General features: G+C 36.3%; 1 protein-coding gene across 11 annotated transcripts in view; it reads right to left on the reverse strand.

The window, feature by feature from the left end:
- The window catches only part of ABCB1 (ATP binding cassette subfamily B member 1), a 94,262-nt gene that overhangs the window by 65,259 nt on the left and 14,996 nt on the right, over positions 1-14,007 (reverse strand). For 6 of the 11 annotated variants that reach the window (XM_052694970.1, XM_052694968.1, XM_052694973.1 and 3 more), the window contains exons 6-15: positions 13,215-13,362; positions 12,440-12,503; positions 8,067-8,258; positions 7,313-7,484; positions 6,348-6,472; positions 5,424-5,595; positions 3,555-3,668; positions 2,715-2,825; positions 485-610; positions 92-295 (exon numbers count right to left, since the gene is read on the reverse strand). In XM_052694970.1, coding sequence (XP_052550930.1) covers positions 92-295; positions 485-610; positions 2,715-2,825; positions 3,555-3,668; positions 5,424-5,595; positions 6,348-6,472; positions 7,313-7,484; positions 8,067-8,258; positions 12,440-12,503; positions 13,215-13,362 — 1,428 coding nt within the window. The remainder of the gene's footprint in view (positions 1-91; positions 296-484; positions 611-2,714; positions 2,826-3,554; positions 3,669-5,423; positions 5,596-6,347; positions 6,473-7,312; positions 7,485-8,066; positions 8,259-12,439; positions 12,504-13,214; positions 13,363-14,007) is intronic. The other 5 variants (XR_008209357.1, XM_052694972.1, XM_052694969.1 and 2 more) reach the window with 2 other exon arrangements.

Below are 14,007 nucleotides of genomic sequence, written 5' to 3' on the forward strand. Positions count from 1 at the left end.
CCTCTGTTCAGGAGACGCCCTTCTGAGAAACTCTTTGCTAAGTGAGTAGGTTGAAAAGCAATTGTTTCAGCAGGACAGCTGGCCTGCTTACCTTGGGGAGCTTCATGATGAAATCATAAGCATTAGCTTCCTTGGCAGCTTTTTCAATTTCTTCCATGGTGACATCCTCGCGGCCATAACGAATATTTTCTGCAATAGTTGTAGCAAACAGCACGGGCTCCTGGTTCACCACACCAATAATCTCCCGCAGATATCTTACATTCAGGCTCTTCAGATCCTGCCCATCAATGGTAATCTACAGCAAGGGAAGCAGACAAGCACCATTTACTAAGTGCTGTTGTCAAGAACTCTCTCCCCAGCCCAAAGCCTGTCTTTTTTAGGGGACACTGGGCCCCATGTGAACAGGGGCAGTGAGACCAGAAGCTGACTTCTTACAGCTGTGCCGTTAGAACACAGAGCAGTCTGCTCACTTGAAGAGTCTTACCGTGCCTTCCTTGGGGTCGTAAAACCTCTGGATGAGCTGAACAGTTGTACTTTTTCCACAGCCGCTGCCACCAACCAGGGCTACTGTCTGGCCACAATTAATCTTGAGATTCAAGCCTTTCAGTATCTGTGCATGTAAGAAAGGTTGCCAGAAGCAAAATGTCAGTGTAAACTTGCAGAAACTTTAAAGACTCCAGTGAAACATCCTTCATATTTTCAGAAGTGTATAGTACAATATAACATTTAAAATCAAGAGAGTTTAAATTTTGTAGCACTGATGAGTTGTGCTAAATTTTCTTCATGATTACAACACATCTGATTCCATATAAATACATTGTACAACACACTTCACAGTCAACCATTTAATGAATCAATTTATATGACAGAATAATAATAATATGATTACTCCCTGTACCTAGAATATAGCAATATGAAACAATATTCCCATATTCTGTTGCTCCAACTTTTCATTCAGTGCACCATGTAACCTATAGGTATGGTACCACTGCTCAGCAAAAGAGCTTAAAACTAATAGAATACACCCATATTGTTCATTTCTAAATCTGAAGTATTTTTAGTTTTTCCCCTGTGGATTGTAATTTCTGGAAGGGCTTCTCTTTTTTTGCAGAATTGTAGAATTTTGTTGCATAATGTATAACTTTTGTGTACCATAAAATATTCATTTCACAGGCATGGAAGATACAATATTGACCTGCTTACCTGAATAGTGTGAATATCTAACAATGAAAAATAAAATAATATATTGTTTTAACTTCTACTTTTACTTTATTCAGACAACAGCTGTAACGAGTCAGCACAGCTTTCACTACTTTATATAAATTCTGTGGTTGGAAATACTTGCTGAAATGGGAAAAGAGTATTTTTTGCTGGTTTTATGGAAGGACTAATCTGCAATGAACTATTCAAATCTGACAGATAGCATCCACATTAGGGCTAAGTGCATTTTTCCATTCAGAATGTACAAACGTGTACTGACACATTCCAATACTCCCCAGTATGCTGCAGCCCGGTGTCCTCATCAGCATCTCTTACTAATTTTCTATCCCAAACACTACCACTGCCTCCTCACCGTTGGTACCAATATCTATATTCTCAAGTGAAATATACCTCATTCTTTGAGGACAAGAAAACAGATATATATAATTTCTAGTATGTCTTACTTTGCTATAATCATTCTAGATCAAAAGAAGAGGTCCTTCATAAGTAATAATGGTTAAAAATGCATGAAACTGTCGTATTTAACCTTCTGGCCATAATGCTACAAAAGATTTCGCCTACAGACCTTACCTAGAACTCAAACAAACCTAATGTAGGTAAAGCAAAATGTAATGTAGCAAAAGAAGTTGCTCTAAAATGTTTGTATTACAACTGATTTCAGTTTATGATTGATATGATCTTTTTTCCTATATTAAAATAAAATCAATTTAGGCTGTTTCTAAGAAAAAACATAGAAGAAGTAGTAAGGATGGTTGAAAAATCTGTCTAATGAGGTAGGAAGTATCTTGCAGTCTTCATGCCTGACAGTTATTTTGCTGTACTTAATCCTGTTACAAAGAAGAATTAACTTTACTTCAGGTAGCTTAAACTTAAGCAGTAATGAACTCCTCAGAGTTATCTGACATCCCTTTTCTTCTTTACAATAATTAATTTATATGGCACTTTTTAATAGCTTGCTGTAGCCTTTACTCTCTATAATTTTGTCTGACACCAGAGGGGAGAAATTTCTCTGTTCATATCATACTTGCAGTACGCTATGTATACTGGTATACTATGCAGTATGCAGTATAAACTTAGAAATGAGATCAATAGATGTCTGTTCACTTTTATTTCTATATGAAGAACAATCAAGCACTTAATTCATTTTCTTGATAGAAGGAAAAGCCAAAGTCTTTTTATTTTTGTTTTAGCCTACCAAAGTAAGAAAGATCCCATTCCCTACATCAGTGATTTTCCTTTGAGGTAGGGAAGGAAATAGTTACGTAGTGCAAATACACTCATTATTAAGGTATTTTCAGAGTTCATTCTAAGTCTCTGAGTTACGACAGCACTTGCTAAGATGCAAAAAATTCTAGGTTAAGTCATTATGATGACAATATTTTTACATCATTTAGAAAATCAACCTGGAATTGTTACATTTTCAGGAAAATTTTATTTATTTCATTTTTTATTTCTTAGCTTATTATCTACATTTCAAGTTGCATTTACAGTACCTCAACATCTGGTCTGGATGGGTAATTGAAGAAAACATTTTGGAATTCCAAGTTCCCTTTAATGTGGTCTGGTTTGTGTCCTGCATTTGAATAACTGTCAATTTGAGGTTCCTGTGAGAAATAAATCAAGCAGAGGAAAAGCTTATTTCCTAATGACTTTTTTTGTTCATAGGGACTTCATACAATGTATCATTGTTCTGTAGAGATATTAAATAGAATTTTAAACTGATTTAGAGGAGACTTGTGAAGCATGTAAATTGCATTGTTGACTGCCTCATTAATACCTTGCTGAGTTGTTAATGCAAAAATAATTTTTATAATTTTTCCTTCATGTGAATTTAATACATCATCTTTAAGAGTATATCCATTGCCAGCTGTACTTTGAGACTCATTCCACTGTCTGATTAACCTGAACAGATCACCTCGGATGAGCTGCTCATACTCTGTTCATTGAGAGCTTTGCTCTTTCTGCTGAAATCATCTTTGTGGGAAAGAATTGATCCACTGACTATTAAGTAGAAATCATTCAACAAAGTTCTTAATTGCTACTGTTTTCATTATTATCAAGGGGTAGGTCTACAACTCAAAGTCTGTCTTCAGAACAATTCAAAACCTGTAATTGCATTTACATAACTTCATTAGCTTATAAAATCATAGCATTCTGGATTTCAGACTCTGAAAGCACATATCCAGGTTAGCAAGTAGTTTTATAGATTTGCAGACAATCATGCTGTTGTTGGTGCCACTACTGTCCTTCAAACTTATGGTCATATGCACTTTAAAAGGAATGGTCTCTGAGAAGTCTTTAAAAAGGTCTCAGAACAATGGTGGGATACTCACATTGTCAATGATCTTAAAGATTGCATAGGCTGCTCCTCTTGCATTAGCAATTGCCTCTATGCTTGGAGCAGTTTGTCCAATACTGAAAGCTCCAATCAGTACAGAGAAAAAGACCTGAAAGAAATATTCATGGTGACATATAGCAAGACTTATTTAAGCAGAGAATTTCATTTATTTATATTAGATAACTTTGGGTCAGTTTAAGTAATTGACAATTAAAGAAAAAATGAAAGGCTCTCTCTTAAATAGAGAATAACATTAAGAAAAGGCCTTTTTAAGAGTCAGATGAAAACTACGATTCTGCCCAGTGTGAATATTGCAAGCAAACTGATGACTGAGAATAAATATTCCAAAATTTATGAAAAAAAAAAAAAAAGTTCTCTTGATGTTTCAGGATTTATTGTACTAACACATTCTTTGGCAAAAGATGTCCCAAACACCTAACAGTATATCAAAACTGATCTGCAAAGCATCTTCTGCTTTCACAGTAATAGGGTTTATTTCTCCTTTCCCACCACAAACAAATAAACGTTCATCCTGTTGGAATTAAAGAGAAGGAATGCAAGCAACCAAGAAAAAGAAAACAAAGCAAACAAATGAACAGAACAGATTTACTAAAAGTATACTATCTGCTTGGAGAAACATACTAGCTTTTAGCTGGTTCCAAAAGACACACCTCAAAGAGAGGTCACATCAATGCCCATGTTAGTATGTTAAACCAGAGATCCATCACATCGGTCATTTCTCCCCAACAGTGGCCATTCACAGATATGATACCTAAAATAAGGCACACAAGAACAGAGCAGGATGCTGTTCTACTTCTCCCTGCTATTCTGATGGACTCTAACTGTATTTGGATCAGAGGATTTCCTAAGGCAGTTTGTTTTTCTATATTTAATATCTTCAATGAATTTTACCGCGTATATTTTGTCCAGCCATTCTTGAACACGTGTAAACCAGCATTCAAATATTCTTTGGCAAAGACTCCAACAAAACTCTACTGTTTACTACATGAACTTACAAAAAACAACATGAGTAATTGTCTGAGCATGATTGAAATGTTTTGTATGCCAGCCTGCCTTTACAAAAAATTGGCCTTGCTTGGCAAAGATTCCAAAGAGTCAATATCTCTTATCAGATATCAGGGTTTTTGTTTTTTTTGCAAATCAGAGTGATTCATAACCAAAACAAACTAACAAATAAACAATAAAGCAGGTAGCTTTTAAGAGATGTCCTGGCTGGGCTTCCTCATGGTTGAAGAAATTGTATTTTTTGCCTCATTTCTTTGGATAGCTCACACAAAAATAGAATGGTTGCCTCCTCAAGAGATGAACTGAAGTAATGATGAAGTTATGCTTTTCTTCTTTTGGTTGTAACATGGTGACATATTTCCTAGTCTTATATTACTTCCCCTTGCATTTTATGAATTTTGAAAAGAGATTCCAGAGGCTTATGGAGCAAAATATTAGTATCAACAAACAGATCTATTTAATCACACCACACCTCAAAAAATTTTTTTTCTTTCTGCATGCTGAAAACACATTCAGTCCCACAAATTGAAAACAGCAACTAGGAAGGGTACCATACTTCAGTTTCTGATTGAGCTGTTTCTATATCAGCGTGAGCTTATGGAAATCAGAGAAGATGTAACAAATGAAAATAATATATATTTAACTTGGTTTGATGGAGATTTTGAAATACTATCAAAAAAACATGTAGACATATTTATGACAATCTTCTTTGGTAAGAAGAAAGGAAACTATTTTACCAATTTGAAACATCATTCTGAATATACTCAATTAAGTTCCCAAAATACACTTCAGTGTAAAATTTCTGAATATAATTGAAAAGTTACTGATAAATACTTACTGTAAGAACCTTGCCAATAGTGTAATCATCGGTTAAGACCAAGGTAGTTCCATACCAGAAGGCCAGTGCATATGATGCATATATCAGTAAGAAAGCAGCACCAATAGAAATATTAGATGTAATAGCCTTTCTTATTCCAATGCGTTTAGCATCTTCTAAATTTTTATGGTATCTGAAAAAAAAAAACCCAGAAGCTTGAAATAACTCAGACATGGTACACAGCACCCAAAACTGTGGATGAATTATTGTAGGTATTATAACGTATGCAATGTATAATATAATACCCTAAGGAGGCACAAAGGCAACTCTGGTAGATAGACAGGCATAGAGATAACTTAAGGTAATAAAAAAAAATGCCAACATCAGTAGATCTGGCAGACCAACAACAACAACAAAAAAAAAAAAAAAAAAAAAGGATTTTGCACTCATAAAGAACATGTGAGTTCCTTAAATAACCCCAGGTTGAGTGAACTCTGTGAACCATTGGTGACAGGTTTTGAGATTCTTGTTGTTAGCTTAATAAAAGGTTAAGACACATCACAACAATATTTTTCTGCAGTACAGTGGAAATAGAAATATTGTTTAAAAGACCCCTACGGTATAACCAGATTACCAAAGACATCATCATTGTTTCTCACAGCAGGACTTTTTCGTTTAAAGCTGTCACTTACTGTTTGAAGTAGGTTATGCAGTTTCCAGAGTAGAGAAAATACCCCAACTTAATTTGTCATTTTGTTCATTTGTCAGTGTCATTCAACACATAGAAGTCAGTAACAGACAATTTCCAGCCCCAGTGCCCACAAGTGCAGGAAGTGCAGTGTTAACTCATTTGGGCAGACTTTCAGCAGTGAAGATACTCAAAAATTTGAAACTATCTCAAATGAATAATTCACAATAGCTGATGAAAGTAAGCGTTGCTCTTACCTTTTAATTTCTTTTTCTTGCCCTCCAAAAGCTACTACAGTACGGATTGCACCCAGAACTTCCTCTGCAACAGCTCCTGCTTTTGCATATGCAGCTTGCTCTCTATCGGTGAATGCAGTGAGAATCTAATACAGGATCAAATATTCTGACTTAAGAAAAGCAGAATGATCTCAGGCACTTAACTGACAAAAACCACTGTGAAGCCTTTTGATTATATTATGTACAAGTTCAGGAGTGTTCAATATAGACAGTCTTAATTACATTATGAATTCAGTCAGATTTTACAGTCTGCTTTCACCCTGTGCAAGAGAGTAGATGACTGCTTATAGTGAGCTGGTGGGTCTCTTCTCAGGCAGATCTCCTCAGCCCATTCTCATCATTGGCTACCTTAGCCAGAGGGCTCAAGACTTACATTAATTGGCCACGCTCCGCAAAGACTCTCAGCTAGAAGATATATGTGGCAAATGCCTCTCTACTCTGACATCTTCCCTAACACACTCACTTGGAAAAAATAAAGCTTACCTCATCTTTGAAATTTAAGGAAAGTACTATACAAACTGAAGGCACTCCAATCCCATGTTACTTCTCTCATTTAAGTGATCACAGCTTGGCCTAATTTATTTGAGTATTATCCAGGAAGTGCAATTCCTTCATATAGAAGGAATGAATTTTTAACTGTAAGACATCTGTGTTTTATTGTCTGAGTTGCACCCTTCTCTGTATAAAATATGCCATATTGACATAAACTGCTTCAAATTAAAGCCAGTGTGTCCAATCCACCAGAAGTATAAAATTCAAACTACTCAAGGGCACATATACACAGTCCAGCTTATGTTCATAGATGTTCTCTAAAGCCATTGAATTTGCTCCAAACAATACATTCCAACTGTAAGAATACACCTATGTGGATTCATGTAATTATCTACCCTGTATAAGAATCTAACATTGAACATATATCAACCTACCTTTGCCCAGATGGCTGCTGAAAGTCCTAGGACAGGACTGACTGCAAGTATTACAAGGGTTAATTTCCATCCTCTTACAAGACCAACAACAAATCCTGATATAAATGTTGTTTCTGACTGAATAAGCAATCCAATTTTATCACCTATTCCTTCATTAATCTTGCTGACATCACTGAAAAACAAATTACATTTAGACACAAAGGTAAATGTACAAACCACAGAAAAGTTTTCAGTTTTGTTACATGGGCACCTGTGTAGAGAAAAGCCTTTATTGTTCAGTGAGTTACCAACAGTTTGCTTAAAGATAGAGAAGTATGTAATGTAGTCATAGGAAATTTCTTATTTCATGTGAGAATGTAATTCTGTTAGACTGTTTTCCTCCAAGAAGGTTGAAAATTGCTCACAGTGGAATGTTACTGTCACTTTCTTAATCCTAAAGTCTGGATCTATTTGGAAACTGTGAGATATCTGGGAGGAGCAGCTGAAGCCATTCATGTAAGCAAGGAGAAAGCTTGTCAAATAATTAAACTGTTCATACTACTGGTGTCAGTCATCACCTTGCTCAGCTCCCAGTGTGAACAGAACTTTGTATCTTTTTTCATGATGTTAATCTCAAACTATGCAGCTCTCACCATGAGATAACTTGTATGAGATTCACAAATAATAAATTCGAGAAAACAAAAATAGAAAATTCTTACAAGCCATACATACATATTAAGGTGAAACAGCGCTGCAGAAGATATAGTATACTTACTCTATGAGACGAGTGTTAAGTTCTCCTGCATCATTTACATCAAACCATCCAATCTCCTGTTTCATAATTGCGTGAAAAAAATTTTCTCTAATTTTTTTAACTTGTCGGCCTGCTGCCAGTGTCCAGAATGATGTCTGGACATAAGCAGCAACAAGAACAGCAGCTCCTATTGCAGTATAGTAGTATGCATATCTGCAAGAAGAAAAAAATAATTACCTTGCTAGTCTGTATTTAGCTTGGTGATCACTGCTGCTGGTTTAAATCCGAATTAGAATTTACGTGTTTATACTTTTCTTGAAAATTTCCTAGATTTCTATGAGAAGCAACTGATAATGGTTTTCAGAGATGCAATAAAATAAATCATGCTGCTATTAGATAAGAGTTATCTTTTCTTCTTAGCAGCATAGTATAAAAAAACTAAAAGAATCTCAGATGACTATTTTAGAACCGTATTTCAGACACAGTATCCTTTTTGACATTTCCATATAATAGCAATCTTTATTTAATACATACAGGCCTATTCCTATATCCTGTGTGTTATATTCTCACGCATTTATGTAATACAACATGCTCGTCTATAAAAATATATATATGCATGCATGCTATAAATTTTTCGCCATTTGAGAACATATCTATTTCAAGTAAATGCCACTAAAAATATCAAAACAGGTATTTTATTTCTAAGTGAATTCAGTTCTCTGCCACGAGCAAGGTATCATATGAAAACTAAGGAACATTTAAACCAATGTATTTGTCAAGCTTAAGTTGATTTTGATCTACAGTTTTCAGATGTTCAAACAGAATCAAATCAGATCTGATTTGAATCAGAAATGGTATCAGAACCAATTTCTGGTGTACATAAACCAGAACAAAACCAGAAAAGTCATGGAATCATAAAATCACAGAATTGTTTGAGTTGGAAGGGACCCTTAAAGGCCATCTGGTCCAACTCCTCCGCAGTGAACAAGGACACCTACAGCTAGATCAGATGCTCAGAACCCCATCCAGCCTGATCTTGATTGTCTCCAGGGATGCGGCATCCACCACCTCTCTGAGCAACCTGTGCCAGTGCCTCATAACCCTTATTGTAAAAATCTTCTCCCTTATATCCAATCTAAATTTCCCCTCTTTTAATTTGAAACCATCTCTCCTTGCCCTGTCACAGCAGACTCTGCTGAAGAATCTATCCTCTTCTTTCATACAGTCCCCCTTTAGGTACTGAAAGGCTCACTCTTGAGCTTGGGGTCTTCTCCAGGCTGCCCAGCCCCAGCTCTCTAAGCCTCATAGTGCAGGTGTTCCATCCTTGCTTTATTTTTGTGGCCCTCTCCTGGACACGCTCCAACAGGTCCACATCTCTCCTATGCTAAGGACTCCAAATCAGGACACAGTACTCCAGCGCAGAGTAGAGGGGCAGGATCACCTCCCTGACCTGCTGGGTGTGCTTCTTTTGATGCAGTTGGCTTTCTGGGCTGCGAAGGCACAGTGCTGGCTTATGTCCAACTGCCATCCACCAGTACAAGTTCTTTTTGGCAGGGCTGTGTAATTGAATACAAATGAATGTAGCTGAATCTAATGGAACTGACTCCTGCACATATGACCAAAAATTATTGCTAAATATTCATGGTGTATATTACATGTATTTATAAAAAACTACATCCACACAAAAGAGAATAATGAGGGGGGAAAAAAAGCTTTGAAACCTTTGGAATTTCACTCACAAGTAGTAAGTCAGCCATACTGGTTCTCTAGAACTGTAGCATGAAACTTGGCAGGAGCTAGTTGCAGAAGTCTGTGTTTGAATGCTCTGCTCAGGGAAGAACAAGGGTTGATAACTGAAACTTTTCAAATTTTAGTCCATTTCCAGTGACTAAAATACTATACATTTTAGTCAGGGACTTTGGAACTACAATCATGAAATGAACTGTATCTAAACTGATTAATAAAATGGGTTAATATCTAACCCATTTGAAGACTGATTAGTTGAATACTGACCTTGATCTTCTTCACAGAAACTACCTAAATTATGATATCTATGATACTGCAGGAAGACTCAGCAGTAATTACTTCAGATAATTACTTTATGATGTTATATCACATCACAGGATGGTTTTATGCTTAGACTTTGTTTCATGATAAACTGTTAGAAAAGGTATTGATATCTTTACAACATTCACACTAGTGAAAGACATTCTGTAACTTCACTGCTGAAACTCACAAGAAAGTATGTGCTCACTGCATTCTAAATTGATTGTTCATTTTCTTCTGTGAAACAGGTGAACTATTATCTGAGTAAAAGCCATAACCAAATATGCACATACAGTTGAATACATGTGTGTATGAACTTTGTTCCTGTAAACAGTGTTTACTGTGACTTTACCGGCTGGCAGGCATACGGAGACACAGGAGGTGGGTACAGCTTCTTCTTCAAACTAATGAATATAATTAAAAGCTCTATTCAGAAAGCTTGGAGAACTTAGAAAAGTGAATTTATACCTATGCTGTTATAAAGCCATACAGGGGCAATTGCAGAATCCTACACCCAGGGAGGAATAACTGCATGCAGCAGGACAGATTAGGGGCTGAGCTGCTGGAAAGGAGCTCTGTGGAGAAGTACTTGGGTGTCCTGGTGCACAAGAGGTTGGCCATGAGCCAGCAGTGTTCACCTATGGCCAAGATGGGTGCATGAAAAAGAGCACGGCCAGCATCACAAGGAGGTGACCTCCCCCTCTATTCTGCCCTAGTGAGGCAACTCCTGGAGTACCGTGTCTGGATGTACCGTGACGGGCACATCAGTTTGAGGAAACTTTTAGAGAGAGTACAGCAGAGGGATGTGAAGATGTTTGGGAGCATCTCCACGATGAGTAAAGGCTGAGAGACACAGGACTGTTCAGTATGGAGAAAACTGAAGGGGAGTCTTGCCAATAATTACAAATATCTAAAGGGCAGGAGTCAAATGGATGGGCAAGGCTCTTTTTGATGGTGTAAACCACCACCAAAGGAACAACGGGCACAAGGGGCCCATGAGGAAAAACTTTTCATTGTGAGAGTGACAGAGTGCTAGAACAGGCTGCCCAGAGAGTTTGTGGAGTCTCCTTCTCTGGAGATACCCAAAACTGACCATGTCACTTTCCTATGTGACCCGCTATAAGGAACCTGCTTTAGCAGAGGGTTGAGATTGATGATCTCCAAAGGTCCCTTCCTACCCTTAAAATTCTGTTGTTCTGGAAGCCCTTGTTCCACAATTACTTCCTGATGAGAAGTCTAAGCTGCTTTGAGAGCACTCATACCTGCTTTCAGACTTACTGCTTAAAAGACAAAGTAACATGCAGGATGCTAACAGATAATTCCCTCATACAGACCATCTCTTAGGGCCATGAGAACAGGTACTCCTCAACATTTAGTTACTGAACTCTATACTCACATTTACACTCTCTGTCAGTTCTTTCATATGTTTTGACTCCTAGATAATAGCTTGCTGAAGATGAAGGGAGGGCTCCTATTCCTTTTAAGTGAGACATGACATGAGTTCAGAAATTAATATTTTTTCACAGGAAAAAGCAATTGCCTTGAAGGCCACATTAGACTACCTGAAATCTCAGATCTTTTGCGTTATCTAATGAGGAGTAAGTTTCAATCAGAAGAAAAGAAGTTGAAGTGGTACAAGAAAATGCATATAAACTTTAGACATCCTTCATAAACCAAGTCCTCTACGAGCACTTAGTAAAGACCATGAACAAAATGCTCCTATTAGCAGCTGATGTTTCTGCTTGTTTTCCATTTTCTGCATTAATCTCTAGTATTACTCTTCTGCAGCAGAAGTGCTAACTGACTATTGTCTTCTGCTATTGACATGTCTCAAATGCTAGGTTTAAAATTGCATTTAATCCAAGCCTGTGTTTTCTTAGTCCAGATATTTTAGCTGAACTTGGTGCTTTGGCAGGAAACTATCTGGCAATTTTAATTCTGCTTTTTATCTCTGAATCCACATAGCTGAAGGAATTGATGAATGACAATAAGTTAATTTTTAAGCATAAAAAATACTGCTTATAAATTCAGAGGAAGGGAAAGAGAAGTGAAGTAAATGATGAAGCATTAAAACACAGAAAACCACTGAATTGTTAAGATTGGATGGAGGTGAGTAAAAGATCACAGATAATTTTTTGGGAATGGTTGTGGATGTTCACAAACCTTCAATGTCTTCAGTAATCTCATATGCAAATCTTTAGTTGCATACATTATTCCAAACAACCATTGCCTTTATGCTGTTTCAAGTATGCAATACGTATATGGGAGAAGAACATCTTAGCAAGAAATGTGTACCTACAACAACAACAACAACAACAACAAAAGAGGAAACAGCAATTTCTAATTACCTTGTCATATCTTCTTCCAGCTTGTTAAGCATCTCTGAAGAGGAATTCAGTGTAGAAAGGTTTCCTTAGAAAGGAAAAAAGAGTAAATAATTTTGATAGAACAAGTTTAAACAAATTCATTTCCCCACATGATTTTCAGCAATATTCAGTATCTTCTTATTTTTCTTTTCCTTTCTGCAAACAGAGGGCATTTGTATAATGCCAAAAAACAAGAGGCAGCACGCCATATTTCTGTCTTACACAATAAAAAATAATAAAAATAAAAAATTGATTAAAAAAAATTGACAGAAAATAGTCACATGTTATTATCCTGTATCACCATAGAAATATATTTAAATGGTTAATATATATATATTATTTTTTTTAATTGAATATTCCAAACAACAAGACTGTTCTCAAGTTTAACATCTAACATTTGATTTCAGAGGACAACTAAATTTGATCCAGGAGTGAGCTGATACCAAAATGGAAGTATCACTCCTCACTTTGGTATCATTCAGTGCATGCCTCCTACTCTTTTTTATTTTGTACTTCTGATTTAGCAAAGAAGGCTATTGAGCAAATGAGTCTTTTTTTCTTGAAAAAAGAAAAAAATGAGTACTTTCTTTTATGATTGTATGTTTTCTGTTGGATCAAATAGAACAGTTACTAATTTACAACATAGTATGTTAGCAAGTTGATGTTGCTGACATCAATATGACAAGTCAAGATGCTCAATTTCCCCAGTTGTTCTCTAAATATGAGTCATTGTTCTCTGCACAGGATGTATTTTTACCTGTAAAATTTGTGTCACCAGAAGTAACAAAACTATCAGTCATGTCACCAAAAATTATCATTGCTATAGGGAGACTGCTTCCATGGGCTATTGCCAAGAGAGAGCCAAATATCATTAATAATTTGTCTGTGCAGGTGGAGTATCGAAACTGTGAACAAGAAGAGAAATTCATTTTCATTGAGGTACTAGAATGTTAACACGTTATGACTACAATATCATGAAAGTCAAGAAAAAGCTACGAATTGTATACCTGGTTTTATCCACTTTTACAAATTTACAAATCAACTTAGATGTATAGAAATAAATCATTCTAATATAAGAACTTCTATATAATGAACTTTCCAATCCAGAGGTCTGTACTATTTAAATTTATCAATATAACAAGATATCAACAAAGGGCATAGGGGCCGCATAAAATCAATGCCATTTGTTCTCTTGAATTTTGTCATTTGAAATTCAGAATATAGAAAATTTTAACAGCATTGTGATAATTAAGGCAGCAATAATTTTTTATCATAAATTCATTATTATAGACTTAAAAAAAATTATTCCTAACGTACCATACATATTATCAAAGGTGACTGAATTCCTAAATACCTCTTGCTATTTAACTCAACAGCTCTTCTTTTATAGAATGATGGTTTGGGTTGGAAGAGACCTGGAAGATCATCTAGTTCCAACCTCCCTGCTACAGGTGGGGACACCTTCCTCCAGACCAGGCTGCTCACGGCCCCATCCAGCCAGACCTGAAATGCTTCCAGGAAGGAAGTACCTACAGTCCCACTGGGCATCC

The sequence above is a fragment of the Tympanuchus pallidicinctus genome, unplaced genomic scaffold (assembly GCF_026119805.1).
Source record: "Tympanuchus pallidicinctus isolate F22 unplaced genomic scaffold, pur_lepc_1.0 scaffold3, whole genome shotgun sequence".
Classification (NCBI taxonomy): Eukaryota; Metazoa; Chordata; class Aves; order Galliformes; family Phasianidae; genus Tympanuchus; species Tympanuchus pallidicinctus.